Raw genomic sequence first — 17,504 nt, forward strand, 5'->3', positions numbered from 1 at the left:
TCAGTACTTCATATTCGCATATGATTTGCTTGATTAAATATTTATAGTCCACGTAATGCTGCAGGTCTGTGCCATGTTTACCGCCATAGTTTTAGCTTCATACGAGATAACAATGTACCTCTTTAATATCAAACGTGTTCTTGCTTGTACGAGAACGAGAAAGTCACATGAAATGATCGGGTAAAATTGAACATTACCCAGTCTCAGATTCAGGTACAGAGGCTCGTTACAAGACTATTTAGGTCATAAACATAAGCACAGCCCAGATATCTATAAATATTCATTGCCAGTTGTTTAATCTGGTCAATATCAAAAGTGACCTTAAGATCACTACAACATACCTCTTTTAAAAAATATCTGCATGTTTTTTGCTTGTATTAGAACGGGAAGTGTACATTAAAAGATGAAATGATTGGTTAGCATTGAATTTATGTAATATATATAGAACATATCACATTCCTGCCATATCAGATTTTGAAAGTAAGCCATAATCAATGACTGAGAGCATTTGACGATCAGCAACTTTCAAGACTTCAGTCTTTGATTTCCATTTTTAAACTGATTACCTGTTTTAAATGGTCAAATGAGGTTTGGTTTAGAGTGATGTCACTGTATGTTAGAAATCTAAGTCAATTTGCATTTGAAATGAATTGTCAAAGTGGGTAAAGCTACCATAATAAATGCACCTTTTACCAACCATACTATCACCAACATGTTATATATTTCATTTCTGCTGTGAACAGTTACAAAAAGTATGCAATCATATCAAAGGAACCAAGATTTTAGCAGAAGTCACCCGATTTTAGAACATATCGCATTCGTGCCATATCAGATTTTGAAAGTAGGCCATAATCAATGACTGAGAGCATTTGACGATCAGCAACTTTCAAGACTTCAGTCTTTGATTTCCATTTTTAAACTGATTACCTGTTTTAAATGGTCAAATGAGGTTTGGTTTAGACTGATGTCACTGTATGTTAGAAATCTAAGTCAATTTGCATTTTGAAATGAATTGTCAAAGTGGGTAAAGCTACCATAATAAATGCACCTTTTACCAACCATACTGTCACCAACATGTTATATATTTCATTTCTGCTGTGAACAGTTGTTCATTTCTAGTATATTTGAAGACTTCATTTCTTTTGATGTAATAAATCATTTAGAATGCATCCTCTGCAAAAATAAAAATGAACTGCTGTCACCAGTAGAAACTAATACTATGCACAGAGTCCTTTATTTTAGAAATTCAATTGTATGTATTGCATATTTCAACACGCTGTAAAGTTATGGAATATTGCATAAAAGCCATATTTGATAGTGTAAATATATTCTGCTGTGTTGTCCTGGAACATTGCTAAAGGAGCCATATTTTCTGTACTATTGACAATGGATTACTATAGCATTACAAAATGGAGGTCTTCCTAAGTAGGTTTATGGTAATACTTAGAAGTACATTTGAAACACAGTATAAGATTGATCATTTCAAGGACTCTCAGATTAAGAGAAGATACATTGCTTCGGAAATAGCTTAAGAGTACATTTCCATTTTTTATTGTATAATTAGGTTTCAATGATCTATCAATTTTTCTGGATGTTGGTTCTTAAATTTGTATCTTTCAGGCCCAAACTTTTCAAGAGATGATATTATTTGGCTCACAAATGGATTTTGGTATTTAAAACAAAACAAAAAAAAGTTATAATATTTCATTGTACAAAATTTAGATACAGATATTTTGAAGATAATTTTATGTTTATTGATGATAAACATTGTGTTGCATCATGTCCTACTATTAATCAAGCCAGGCGTAATTGCCTGTTTTTGATTGATTTTATAATGGAATGAAAGATAACTTTGTCACTATTAATTTATCCCTGTTGCTATTTCAAGATTGAAAGCTGATTTTTGTTTGGCAAGGCTACAGAACTATATTTTTGAATGAAAATGGTTGTATTATCATTCTAGTACAATTTTAAGTATATGATAATAATATTTTCTGGTCAAACCATATTTTATTGAACACAGGTATATAAATAGTTTAGAATTGAAAGTATATCTTTCCAAATGACTGCATGTCTTTCCAAATGACTGTATGTCCATCCATATGAAGGTATGTCCATCTATCTATCTGTCTGTCTGTCTGTTCACCTATTCAGGTAACTTAACTCCTGCTGAACTGCTCAACATATTTTGATGAATTTGTGTATCAAGATTTGAAATCATAAGCATGTGTGAACAGCATGTATCTATTTTGTGATCATATCGCAACATTAGTTGTAATTGGTAGTTTATTTATTATCTTCTATATTTCAGTCACAAAGACAAGGCCTCCTCTTGGGTACCTCCAACAGAGAGCTGGGATCCAGGAAGTCTGAGTCTTCCTCATGGATGGGAATGTGCTGTGGACAAAAATAATAAGCCATACTTCATTAAGTAAGTAACCTCCCCCCCCCTGCTTTTATTGGGATGAAGAATCAGCAACATCAAATGTATATATATGTAAATGCTCTGAAGGTCGTTAACTGTTTCGCACACCGAGTTACCCCTCGTCAAATTTTATAAAACTTAAAATTAAAAGTTGACATTTGGTGGATATATTGTTTAAATGTAGTTAAGCATTTATACATAGGCAGATGTAATATATGTAATAATAAACAGGTGTAATTTAAATGAAGAATGGTATTCTGAACGTTTCAGTCCCCTGCCATATTAGGTTCTCTCCTTAGGATCAGATGGCTGATTTCCAAAATACCTTATTTCACACGAACTAAAATTATGAGAGAATGAATCAAAAAGAGTATTATTATTTATACCCTTTTTCCACCTACTCCATGCATGCTTTCATCCTGTGGTAGTGTATAAGTACCTGATATTTTATAAAACAAAGTATTTGGCTGTTAGTTTATGAAAGGCACCCTGATTTGTACTAAAACTCAGTAATATTTTTTTTAGTATGTTACCATGGCTACTGGATTTTATAACAAGAATTACTAAATTACTTATAAATGAATTGAACCTCCTCACACCAAGGATTTAAAAAATATGCACTTATTTATGACAAAACACTAGAAATTTCTGTGCGCAGTACCTCAAAACAGCTTTATTTCAACAAAATGAGACCAAATTTTCAGAAATGACCTTACTGTATTGTACTACCTAAATATGAATCATGCTCAAAAGTGTTCTTTCAGAAGTGACATACCGTGAAAGTACTTTTATTTGTTGGTACCAATTTTTGTGGTTTAGGGGAAAATGATCAGTTTATAAATTCTTGAATTCATGGATTTGATAACTATCATTCAAAGGAATGGAAAATTTCCTTTTTGTTGGGAACCAAATTACATGGTTTACTAAACCCACAAAACCCATCAATATTGGTACCCCACAAACAATAATACTTTCACAGTATTTGGAAATGATGTACTCAGTAAGGAAGTGATTTTTTAACTATTAACTCTGATGCACAGTAAGTGTTAATGCAGGGAGTGTTATGTAGAGACCCTGATTATAGGAAGTCTATTCCTGTAGGTCTAGACATGAATCTTATTGGTGTATTATCAACTAAGTCAAAAGTTAATTGAGTACAAATATACAAGCAAATATTTTTCACATGAAATTCATGTTAATCGAGCTTTACATGAAATTCATGTGAAATTCACATGAAATTAAATGATTTTCATGTGAAATTTACTAATCACGAATTTTGTATGAATTTCAGGTGAAGGCTCCATTCACCCGAATTTCACATGAACTCTGTCACTTAGTTTATTTGCTCAATTCAGGTGAAAATCATGTGAAATTCATGTGAAATAATTTTGCCTGTGTAGTTCTGTCCCTCTTAGGCAAAGCTTAAAATCATATTAGTATATTAGTATGATTTGTATACTCTGTTGAACATTTGAATACTGGTAGCCTGAGTCCTCCTCATGGTTGGGAATGTGCTGTAGACAAAATTAATATATTACATGTATATATAAATGCTTTATCTCTCAAGAGCATAAATAATTCCTAAGAGAAGGCAACCATAAATCCAAAAGTTGGTTGTTCTTTCTACATAAACTTGTTTTAGCAGCTGGAAAAAAATCATATGTTGCCAAGGGAAATTGTCATCTACCTCCTACTTTTGAAAGCATTACCTTTCCATAAAATGTTTCCTTCATCTGAATGCCACCCCTTATATAGAGCTTGAATTTTGTTAGTCTATGTTTAATGCTGGGATGGAAATGCTATAGACAATAACAATCAACCAAACTTCATTTAATTAAATGAACACCTTCCCTTCCATGCTTTCTTTTAACCCTGGCATTGCAATATGTGATTGTATATCCCATTAATGTGTGATGTTCTTGATTAAATGATATATAACCACGGTCAAAACTAAATAACCAATATTCCATTACAGAAGTAGCCCTCCCACATGGTCCCTAAGGGCCATATCTTTTCATTCACAACTCACTATCCCCTGAGTAAAACATGACCATGGACATTACTGGGTAATTGAATTTTTGCATCAGTGTTAGCATAATTGATAGCCCATTTTACCTAACTGAAACTGACTCCCTGAAGTATATTTCTCGTTACCATTTGATGTATCATCCTTATTTATTTTTTTCACGATAGCTAATGAGAATATATGGCCTTGGTTTACACAACAAATTGTAAAGAATATGCCATATTTAGAAAACTAATTGTTTTATGTTTTTTTACTGAAATACTTCACAATATGTTTAGTTCAAAACAATTGCTTCCACAATTTATTGGAACAATTCAGGAAAATAAATGTGTTACTCTAAAAAGACAGAAGATTGACAAATGGCATACTCAGTTTTACAATAAAAAAACATCCTACATGAGGATATCCTCACTTGTTCCAGAGGGTAGATTAATGAGGATAAGTTTTAGTAGAAAAATGATTGGGTACTTAATTTTAATGGTTTTTAATCAGATTTTCTGAAGGAAAAAAAATTCAGTTATTAGTTTGGGGATGTATGGCTGGTGGGTGGCTGCCAAACTTTTTACAAGCAATTACTTGTTAAATATTCTTTCAAATTTGGATATGTTGTTTTCTGTGATGAAATGAAGGTCAAGTTTGATTTTTAGAAATATTGATTTGTCTTTCTAAGTGATAGTCATTTTTGAGTACCAGTCAATATAGGGAAAATCCCATTTTGTTGTCAGTTTTGCAGACTCTTGGGTTGGGGGTGGGGGGGGTTGGGTTGGGTTGGGTTGAGGGTAATTGAAACAATTTTGTCAATCCATTAAAACCGGCTTTGCGAATAACAATATTTTCATGGTAAATTAAAAGGACACCTAATTAAATTAAGGTGTATGTAATTTCAGGTCTAGTTAGATAGTTTTTATTTATATTGCTATTCATTATTAAAAAAAAATATGTCTGTTTCCTGCTGCCTTACCTACCCTATATATTTTGTGCCTACCTGAAACATTTTATTTCAATTTTGGCTAACTGTTAAAGTCTACATCGTTTCCCAATTAACTAATTGTAAAATGTTTTTTGAAAAATAAAATAACTTCCCTACCAACATGTCCAATTCTTTTTTACTTGCTGGTACTTATTTGGCCTAACAAAAAGATATTATTTCCTTCCAGTCATCTTGACAAGTACACAACACGAGACGATCCTAGAGATGACCCAGATTATGTTGAACCACCGAAGCCCAGAGAAGTCGAGTTACTACGAGATCCATTGAAGGGGTTTGGTTTTGTAGCAGGAAGTGAGAAACCAGTTGTGGTCAGATTTGTCACTGATGGTAAGACTTGTAATTAGTAATGTGGCTTCATTTACGGCCAAATCACATTAAAGAGTCAATGCTTCTCTGCCAAGCATGCCCTATTTAAGGGGATAGAATGGCAACCAGTTGACCCAGAGTGGGAATAATGTGTCCAAGTGGGATTGCATGCCTACCTGTGCACTGTTACTTCTGTAAGCTTACACAATAAAAATCCAGCTCAGCTTGTTGGACTAGTACAAAGCAGAGTCTGTTTGATTGGTCAGTCATACATGAAATATCTGCTATAGGACTTAAAACAATAACCAATCATTTATATTTATGATACTTGGGAAATAGCATTATGTTATATGGAAGTTCATCTTTGATTCTGACTTGATTTTTTTTACAATGTGATTGTGGAATGGTTTTTTATGAAGAATTTTAATTTGCTTGGAAAACTGCAATATTAGACTTTATTAATAATACTACAATATAGTATTGGTAATCAGATTTCAAACCAGATTTTAATTTCCTACTGAAAACATTAATGAAAAAAATGAATTTAAAAAACATAAAATCAATAAACATTTCTAAATTCTGCATTATAATACCCATGGGTTTAAGCTTTCCTCAGAAAATTGTCTTTTTTTTCTGCAATATCCCCAAATTAATAGTTTTTATTTATTTTTTTACTTTTGAAATAGGAGGTCCTAGCATCGACAAATTGTTACCCGGGGATCAGATCATTCGCATTAATGGAGAAGACGTAAAAAAGTCTCCGAGGGAGTATGTCATTGATTGTGTGAGGTAAGTGGAGTACTCGGGGGAGGGGGTGGGGGCACTTCTATACTTCTTTGATAGGGGGTGCCGCTGGGATTCTCTAACCTCTTCATACATATTGTCAGAAAAAAAGGGACCTTAAATCCCACGTATAAAAGTAGTTTTCCCTTGATTATGATACACTAGGACATATAATAACAATATCATCATGCATTTATTAATACGAAAGTAATTACAACAGATGGTAGGACAAAGATGTTTTTGATTATCCATATAATTTGTAATGTAAACTTTCTTGACTTATCATATAATAATGTTCACTTGTCCTTACCTATTCACATATTTGCAAGCTGAAATGGTACCTATTCTAGTGGCACGTCCTATCACCTTATAAATACGAAGTGACCCCATCCACACCCCCCGAAGTGGAGTATGAGTTGGATTTTTCAGAATACTTCAAGGATGTTTGTCGAGTTATTCATAATAAGTTCATAACAAATTATTTTCAGACTGCAGTTAGGTATTTGCAAATAAAGTTATGTTAATAAGAATTATCCACTGTAATAGTAAAAATTATATCCATGGAAATCAGATTTACCATAATCTATTGCATCTTTTTAGAAAATCCTAATTTAGCATGCCGATGGGTAACCATGATTCCAGCTCGTTTTTAAAATGTCCTGAAACGATAAAAAAAAATTGCCTGACCAAAATGAATAATTGCCTTTACTCAAATACATTCATCAGAGCTAACAAATCATATGATATATATTTTGTCAAACCATAAAATTGATATAAAGCAATACTTCAGCACATGAGGTATATATTACCAGATTTCCCAAATGGCCGATGGCTTGACGTCACGTTCCAGTCTTTGACATGCTGGAAGGTTTATTCATTGCTTGTAGCACAATAATCTAATATTATCATGACCCAAAGACCGGAGTAAATAGTTTCATAAATATTTTATCCAATATCTGAAAATATCCACATTAATCTAGTATAAGCCTGAGTACTCAATTAAAATGTGTATTGCGGAAGCTGCAAATTAGTTCTCTGGCTCGTAGGTTTGTCATTTTGATAAAGTAACTTTTTAATTTCCCTATTCTAAACAGTGAATTGACTCCCCGTGGGGACTCTAAGTCTATCATACATACAAGGGTGTTAGATAGATCTATGATATTAATTTCTGATCGAGTTTTTCACATTTTTGTAATTAGTACATGGTTATTGTCAAATTGAATATATACGCTGCAATGAATTTTTAATACATTTCATTACATGGGTAGTTGATGTTTAATGAAAGTGTGAAACATTGCTTTAGCAGATTGTGGTTGGATGTAGGTTGGTTATATTTTTCTCAGGAAGTATGTTTCATTATAAACAAAAACAGTAAGTGATTGGTTGTTGTGTGTGTATTGTAATAAGGGGTTATGTATTGGATCCTAGGTTTTGGAGGTTGTCAAAGTTAGTTTGTAGTTGTATGTCATTTCAAATATTTAATTTTTTGGGTTTTTTTTTCCTACAACAGTAGGGAAACCTGTACATCATTAAAAGAATTTTAAGAAACTAAGACCATCTTGTGATATTTTTGGTGGTCAAAATCTCAAATGTAAATTAATTACCAGTAAATGAATCATTATATGATTTCGAGATTTGGATGGAATCTAGTGCATTATTCCACTGTCTGTTTCAATACCTAGATACATATAAAGTGGACAATGGTTATACAGTATAACATAAAATAACATAAAATAAGGTTTCAAGTAACAAGAAAAAAACTTTCAAAAAACAGCCTTAAACAGCAGTTGGTATTTAACTACTAGATTTAATCACACCGAAACGAGTAACAATAACTCTGACTATACCCAAAACTTGGAGCATTGAACAGATGCTCCATGGAGGAGGGAATTCTTCAGTTCCTTTAATAATGCATGATTATGTCATATCACTAAAAAATACTGTCAGTGAATTGCTGGCTGGCAAAAGAATGGGTTGTAGCTATTTGAATTGTTTAAAATACATTTGTACTGCAAAGTTTTTTTTTTTTGCATTCATTTATAATTGTCATTTTAGTAAAAAAATTTTTTTTTCCTTTTTGTGATTTAAAAAAAAATATCTAACAAAGTCCCATAATGTTAATTTTTTTTATTGCAATTTGAAATGAATTGCATTATTGCAATAGTTTGTGGAATTCTGATAATCAGATTATACAGCACCCATATTAGAAATTTAAGGTATGGATTGTTTAAGTAAAAGTACCATCTTAAACATGTAGGACTTACAGTGTAATTTCATGTTTATATTTCCTTATTTGTAGATCATGTAAAGACAAGATTACATTAACTGTCTGTCAGCCATACACTGATAATGTAAGTAGTCAATAAAATCAAGTTTCTTTGTTTTTTTTTTTTTTTATTCAACACTGTTCTTTTTATTTCCTTTCCCTCAATGAGTTGATGTTATGTTGTAATCACCTTGTCTGTCCATCTGTTCGTATGAATTTCAGCATTATTATGTTGTCTTTCTGTGAATGGATTGACTTCTAATTTGGTATATGGTTTTATATAAGGGAGGCATTTGTTGTATGGAATTTTTTCTATTTTGTCAACTTCCTGATTTTATTAGCAAACCTGGCCAAAGGTCATGTGAGCTATTGCCATCATTTTGCGCCCATCGTCATCGTTAACAAATTTTCAAAACTCTTCTCCTCTGATACTACTTGACCAATTGGAACCAAACTTGGTATGAATGTTCCTTTGGGTATCCTTTGGTGAGCGATCCAGGCTCCTGGGAGCCTCTTATTTTGTTTATACCTAGCACAACTAAGTATTCAACTTCATGTTAGAAATCTTCTTGCTCAGTTTTACTAAAGGCATAGATTTTTATCAGTTATGGTTCTTGATTGTTTTGCTTAACAAGCTGTGATCAAAATTTAAAATTTGAACACAAGACAGAAAAATTGGAAAGCATGTTTTTGTAAGTAATGTCATTTATAGCTCCATCCCCCTTGAATAGAAGAAAATAACCTCATTTAAGATTATTTATGGCATCAAATCTAAATTTCAACACAAATTATCACTAAATAAGGAAAATAGATTTTTGATTGACTTTACTATTTACTACACAGAATACAGGCCTGTAATTCTAAAATCAAATTAGCTCACTTTTTATCCATGTAGGGATATAATTACAGTGGGCTTTAATAGTTCTTATCAAACAACATACTTTGAATTGAAGATGCTGTTGTGCAATCAATATAAAATTGAACCTTAAATCCACAACTGAAATCATTGCAATATGAAATCAGTACATTTTTTCATCTGGTATATGAGTGATATTAGCCTAGCCTTCTACTTGAGTATGATAAAGATTTAAAAGAGAAGAAACCAACTGCTGTTAAAATCGTTATGAAACTGTAAAAAATACATGGCGTGTTTAATGTAAGTTATAGACTAAAACTTAATGTAGCAGATTGAACTTAGTATACCATTCAATTACATTACTTTTGAATAAAACTTAAAAATTATGGATTACATTTAACAAGGTATTATTTGAATTTTGAATAAGCAAAACAAATATTTTGTAAAACTTACCGCTACTAAGGGAGTTATTTATGCTGTCATGATTAAGGAGGGGTTAGTAAGTTTCCTTGACGTTTGTTATCTTACTAACCCTACCCCTTAGACATGCCGGCATGACTAACCCCCTTAATTAGGGTTAGTTTTACAAATTTTATTTTTGGTCATTTTCTTAATTACAAAATAATTCCAAATTCAAACAAGACCTTGTTATTTATATAAGTTGTGGATATTTATATAGATGGAATCTATTCCAGTAAGGAGTGGCTTAAATCTATTTTCTACAGCTAGTGAACTTTGAGTTTTCAACATCTAGCGAGCATGTTAAAATCAAACTTTTACTATCAAGAGTGAAAAAATATTTTAAGCTATTGGTTTGGCTGAGGGAGAACAGGTTTTTCTCATGAAAATTATAGGAAATAGAAACATTATTGAAATGGTACGAAATTTAATCACTGCCCAGTGGTTAAAAGATGTGTTCAATTCAAACAAATGAGAATGGGAGGAAATTATTTCTAAAATGTCTAGACTTATAATTATTATACTCATGTGCTTTACCATTGATATGAACTTCAGAAATTTTTGTCGGACTTATCAAAACTGTATCTGATAGTAGATGGTCAGGAAAGAGTTAAATTTTGAGTCATCCAAGTTATTGCTTCCATTGTGGGAACAATGAACCTAAGAAACAGTTTACAACCTGATATTTTATGCAAACATTTTGAATTTTTCTGCCATATAAATGGTCTGTATTGTTAAATAAAAAATAGCAAGGAGAATATTATTTTCTTTTATAGCCTTTACTTAATAGAATTGTTGTAAGTCCAGACAAATAATGAGACAAATACGTCACTTTACCACCCATTATATTCTGGTCCAGAATAATTCATAAGATTCAATGATGATTATATAGTAATCTGTGACCATAATTAGTTTTGCATGGACTGTTATTTGTAGTTGTTGAGCTAGTATCTTTCTTCCCTAATCGGTGTATAGATGAGTTGTTAAATGAATTCTCCCCGTTTTCTCATCTGTTGAATACTTACGTTATGCAAGTCAAGTTTTCCAATATAGCTATTGTACCACTGTCAGAATTGTCTGAACAATATTTTGTATTTTGTATTTAAGAACAATATCTGCTAGCTCTTTGTTCCTTATTTAGAAACATATGACAGACAGGAAACTGATTGTGGAATATTTTTAAAAAGCCATAAAATTTTGGCCATTAAATTATTTCTGTCATACCCTGTAATTAATTTAGACCTAGACCATTGTCTGACTGTTTGTTCATCAGTCCATCCTCAAGTTGAACTATGCATCAGTTTTCGTTTCATATAATTTTTTATCACGTTATCATGAAACATTATGTATGTGCACATTTTAATGCATCTATGAACAGTCATTAATATTCTTCATTTCAAAAGTTTTAGAAATAGTGAAACTCTTTTAACCAATGCCTGAAAAAAATGGAGACTGATCTAACTCAGACCTCATCTAAAGTCCTCTGTACTTTGAACATATGTAACTGAAAATCTACTTATATCAAACAAAAGATTCTGACTCAAAAGGGTTCAGTTTAAACATGCTTTACTGTATAGATATATCAGGAAATGGTATTATTGATAAATGAATGTTGATAGAACAACTTTTATATAAACTATTAGCCCAACATAATATAGTTAGAGTTAATAGCTAATGCATTACTACATGTACATGTCTGATACTGCAAGTTTCTTTTAAATGTTCATGTTCATGGCATTATTTTCTATTTTGACAAACAGCATCAGCCTCAGGTCAGTTGTAAGATAAACCAATGCTAACATGTATTCCATCCGCACGTGTGGAAATGGCTACCATTTACTCACATTCTCATCCAATAGAAATCATTGTATACACACATTCAGTTGGAACAATGTGTTAAAAAGAAATCACCTTGTTTGAATGTTTATTTCCCTAGTTGAAAAGCTCTTAAATTTTGATGAAACTTGATAGATGTTGAGCATCATATAAAGATGCTTGAAAAGGGAGATAACCAAACTTGAATTGACCTTACAATTCAAAGTAATATGGTATCTATTTTTGTAGCCTTCTTGGTATATTTTTTTTCTTTCTTTTTTAATGGACTGGTAATTATTACATTTGCTATTTATAATAATTTTCAAAGATAAATTTTGAAGAATTTTCAGAAATTTCGAAGAAAAATGGGGTAGGTTAATGGTATTATAATATTTCTTAGCATAGTTCAATAAACATACAGTTTGTCATTAAAAAGTTATATTTAACAAGATTCATTGTGACTGTTAACTTTTTCCTCATTATGTTTTTTTGGAGGTGTGTGTTGTGACTATTATTAATCTTATCATATCAAATGTGTGAATAATGTTGTGAACATTTTTGGGTTTTTTAACTTTACTTAACCCCATTCCCATGAAATGTGTCCCACTTTAGTATTTTCATTACTTTACATTGTATTGTGATGCTGTTAACATACATCCTTTTGTTTCACCTTGTTAGATATTTAATTGTTGTCAACAAATATTACAGCATTTTATTCCAAATAATGAAATATGCATGAATAATATATTCACATGTACTTGTATTTTGAAATGGCTTTTATATACACTTTCAATATTTTGTGTTATGGTACATGGATCCAAGTCATGAAATGCTATAGTTTGGTACTACATATTACATAAGGCTAATCAGTTTGCTAAAATATGGATAACAGTAATTACAGTGAGTGAAATGATTAATTTCAGGGGAAAGAGTTTGTCTTCCTTAAAATAGAATGACAATTACATGATGCCTTCAAATACTTGTGGTACATTTTAGTAGTAGAAAGTCTAAATGTCCTTGTCAGTTGTTTTGTTAACTAAGACAATTCCTCATGTAATGGTCATTCAATCAAGGAGAGACCAATTTTATTCCCTGAAGTGAACTATTTTACTGGCTGTAATTTATGTACTTTAGTCTTATTTCCATACACAGCTAGGCATAATACAAAAAAATGTGTCAATAGTACCAGACTAATATGAATTATATTTACATTGTACAGATTCTAAGGAAGTTTTTTCCCCATGGGAATATTGATAGGTGTCTATGATACATTCACCCTATATCAGCTCTGTGTTCATATTTTTTTTTTCAAATGAGAGTCCTGTGCTTCTGTTTGCAGTCTTTAGAAAAATATATCAAAATTTGTTAATGGTTTTAATGGTATAAGTTGATTTTATACTAATACCATGATCGCTTCCTATTAATGCTGAAAAACTATTTTAAAAAATGTGTTCAAAATGTATTGGAATTCCAATACAATAAAAAATACCAAACAATCTGAAAGGAATCTCAAGCTTAGTTTAAATTTTAGAACTATCATTATATTACTCCAATCTTGCTAAGCTTTATATCTTTTAATTAAAATACCAAGACAATGATTACAATGATTACAACTGTTCTACCTTTATAGTTGTAATGTTAGGTAATTCATGTACTTCCATTCAGAATACCCTGATTGACTTAGATAATATAAACTGTTGGTCTTCCTTCTATGCAAAGATAAGGTCTATAAATAAATATAAGGCATTGTCTTTATTTTTGGCAAAACTGCAACTGTAAGCAATCTAATTATCACGTTTTGTCTTTCAGTCTACGAAAAAGTCATCATTGTTAACAGCTGCCAAAAAAGCCAAGTTGAAGAACAACCCGTCACGAGTTCGCTTTGCAGAATGTGTGACTGTCAACATGGTGAATGGCGGCTCGCCACCCCAAAATGTGAGTTTAGATCGTTGTCAGCATATTTTTAAATATTAAAATGTGACAATAGTACATAAAGTCCAGACTATATTACTTAGAATTAGTCTGTAAAAAAGAATAGAAAGTCAGCTTTGTATGAAAAATGACAAGTTTCCATACAATTGATTTTGAAGGCGATACTATTGATGTCATGGGATATCAGTTTTATTATGACAACACTGTAAGTATTAGTATAATGAGATCTGTGTTACTTGGAAACTTCTAAGGTGTACGTTTTTGTAAGAATCAGCCAAAATGGGGGAAAATAAAAGAAACATGCATATCAAAAAGCCACTGATTTGACAGTATAATTGCTTTCTCTATTTGAAATTACCATTATTTGATCTCTGCATCTATGGACTTGCTCAGAATTTTTTCAATAGAATGTTAGAAAAATGAGGTTTTTGTCGGATCTATGTTAATTTTCAGTGCATTTCAATAAAATTATAACTCAATTTACCTAAGAGATATGAAAAATCTTGTCTTTTATCCTTGATTTTAAACTTTCAAAATGGTTTTGATTTTTTTTTTTTTTTTTTTTTTTTCATACCACGTTTCACTCATTGCCTGACTCTTACAGATACAGACACTTGACATGTTTTTATGTTCAGGGTTGAAAATACATAGTCAGTACTCTAGGTATGGTACTTCATAGCAAAACATGGGGTTGGTCTTATATGAATATAGAGAAGTCATCTCTTATCAGCAACTCCTCTTACATCAAGAAAAAAAATCAAGTCTTACATGAACTTTGTTATTCCCCTAAAATGGAGGAGTAAGGGTATTAATTTAGTGAGCATTGCTCGCAGTGTTTTAGTTTGGTTAGCATTGCTCAGTCAGATCATCAAAACTCCAATGTGGATGTGTGTTAAGACTTGCTACACCTTTTGTGAACTTACAAAATTATAATTCATTTTATGGACTGGTCATAAAAGTACAGATTTTCATACATGTTTGGACTTTTTCTCTTTTTCTTCTAAAAATTAAGTTTGGACACATCTTTATAAAACAGTGGCATACCACTGTGTATATGGACGACATTTCATTACCATTTGGTGTTTACTATGAAACTTGAATATTTTTGATGGTGAGACAGATTAAAAGGTTAGCTGCTATTCTTTGGAATTCTCAGTGCAATACATGTCATTAATACATAAGGGGAACAACCATTTTCTTTGTTAACTCTTAAACATTGTTGTTCTATAATGCTACAATATTATACTGTTATGACCGAGAAAATATTTGACTTGCATGGTTCGGAATATTTAACCCAGTTCAGAAAAGTAAAAAAAATAGAAAGTTGATAAATCTGTTTAACCAAATATGATCACTCACACTGAGAATGCTAGATTTGGATTGGATTGCTGTCATGAAATTTCCCAATGCACTTATGCAATTAAATTTATTTCTTTTAGTCTATTTGTGAGTAAATAAACAAGAAATTCAAAACATCACGTTCAATTTCTTAATTCAAAACACTTTCAAGGAAAATTCTATAAAAAATTACTTTTAAAAAATCATGCTATGATTCTTGCAGTGACAAAAAAAAAGGCTTTCATGAACTAATCCAGTCAGCTTATCTGTTGTACGTAAATTCATCACTGAAATTCAAGAGTGGTATTAAGAATGTCACATGTTTTTGAATATTTGAAGGTTTCTGGATAACAATGTCTTATTGGTGATAATTAGTTTGTCTGCAGATCTAATTGGACAGACTTCTGTCATAGCAGTTTTTATTGAAAGTTCAATGATTAAGTATGTTCTTTAGGAGTTTTAATGTCATTTCTAAGTACATTTGGGACTGTTTAAAGTTTTTTTATCTCCTTGCTGTAGATGTATTAATGAATGGATTTGAGTTAGTCTGCTGATATTTAAGATGGCGAAATCTGATGTTTTTCCTTTTTATGTAAGGGATATATTCACAAGTTGTTCACATAATTTTTTTTTTAAAATGATAAATTCCTTTGCATTGAATGGTAAGAAATGGATTTAAAAGTTTGCCAGGAAATGTTGTGTTTACATGATCATTTTACCAGAACATACAGCTAATTTTTTGATAAAAATGCTACATTCATTTAGAATTATTTTAAGCCTATTTGTTCAATTTTCTATTGAATTGAGTATATTAAAAATGCATATGTTAATTTGATCTGTTTGACTGTATAATGTGCTTACCCGTTTCTACTTGGTTTATTATACCTTAAAGTTAATAAACAAGTAAATAAATTAAGCCAGTATTCTTAGGCTTATGACTTTACAACAAACTTTATTCTTCTAAAGCTATAAAACCAAACAGATGTGAAATTTAACCAATAAAAATTTTCTTTGAATGTTTAATGTTTTACTGTATTTTTTTTTCTTTTTTAATGAGAAAAGTCAGTTGGGACTCTAAGTATATTATCTTTACTTCATGCTTCACAAATGTGTTGTAAAATTATTAAGGAAAGTGAATCCATGGAAGTATTTCTACATAGTTGGAGCATGAAAATGTTTTGTGTCCTCAAATGGTATGTGTAGTGTCAAGCAATTTTGATGAAACTTCAATGGAAGTTATGTATAATACATTTTGTACATTGATGTGTATGATAGATATTGATAACTATTAATGCATGATTACAAATGGAGATATTCCAACTTAGGAGTTTTAATATGTAGAGCTTGTAAACTTCACCTCTATCAGACCATGCATCTTACATGTTTAAGGGGAAGATATTTTTAATGTCTGCAATCAAGTCCAATCCTATTGGTGTTTTTTTACGGTCTTGACTATCCTTACGGATCTTGCATGACCGCCCCTTGCAGGAATTGTGCTAGTAGGTGTCTGTTAGTAGTTGGAGGTAGCTGAGCACAGCCTTCAGAATACCTGACCGAAGAACTTAGTCAGAGGATGTCCTACTAGCTGCAGGGCTGCTCTGTTGATGTTCAGGCCTACTCACATCCCACGTGGGTCCGCGACTGTTGGGAGTACGTCAACCTGAAGAATGTGCAATCAAGTCAAATGGGGTGTCCCTGCTATAAACCTGTCCACAATATTTTTTATTTCAGGGTATTACAACAACCCTTCAATGACTACTTGATATAGATAAATATGAAGAATGTCATGAATTGATAAAGCTGCAAAGATGTGAAACATAGAAACATATTAACATAAGAGTTAAGAAAAAAAATGTGAAATTTGTATGTAGGCAAAACTCTGTAAGCAATAAAACTGACTTCCAATTTGCCTGACTCCATTTATTGCCTATTGATTAAACAGAGAACTATGCAATCAAAGAAGCATTGAAGTTTACCGAGTGAAGATTTGAATTCATTAGTACTGATTGTGTTGTAGGATCTACTGAACTTTCTTTATGAATGATTTACATTGTACATGGTCTGTTATTACCTTTAAAAGTCTATATTTCTCAAGTGAAGTTCTATAGTACGCTTATTTGAAATATTTAACTAATCTATCATATCAAATGTGATATATACTTCAGTTAAATTTACAAGCAGACAACTGCCCCATTGATGTATATCAATGAGAGAGATTTCTTTTCTAATTTCTTAAAAGTGTCTTTTATCCAATTTCTAATTATAAAATTTGACCATTAACATCCCACTCCCAACTCCACTGCTTCT

General features: G+C 31.4%; 1 protein-coding gene across 11 annotated transcripts in view; it reads left to right on the forward strand.

Moving 5' to 3' along the window:
• The window catches only part of LOC148604806 (uncharacterized), a 98,401-nt gene that overhangs the window by 36,326 nt on the left and 44,571 nt on the right, over nt 1-17,504 (forward strand). For 10 of the 11 annotated variants that reach the window (XM_088550542.1, XM_088550534.1, XM_088550536.1 and 7 more), the window contains 5 exons: nt 2,312-2,431; nt 5,609-5,769; nt 6,435-6,537; nt 8,831-8,882; nt 13,737-13,862. In XM_088550542.1, coding sequence (XP_088406668.1) covers nt 2,312-2,431; nt 5,609-5,769; nt 6,435-6,537; nt 8,831-8,882; nt 13,737-13,862 — 562 coding nt within the window. Of the gene's footprint in view, nt 1-2,311; nt 2,432-5,608; nt 5,770-6,434; nt 6,538-8,830; nt 8,883-13,736; nt 13,863-13,919; nt 14,065-17,504 lie in introns of those variants that run through there. The other variant, XM_088550545.1, reaches the window with a different exon arrangement.

This window comes from Perna viridis, chromosome 10, assembly GCF_037379345.1.
Source record: "Perna viridis isolate PV_CMFRI_1.1 ecotype Kerala chromosome 10, ASM3737934v1, whole genome shotgun sequence".
NCBI classification, from domain to species: Eukaryota; Metazoa; Mollusca; class Bivalvia; order Mytilida; family Mytilidae; genus Perna; species Perna viridis.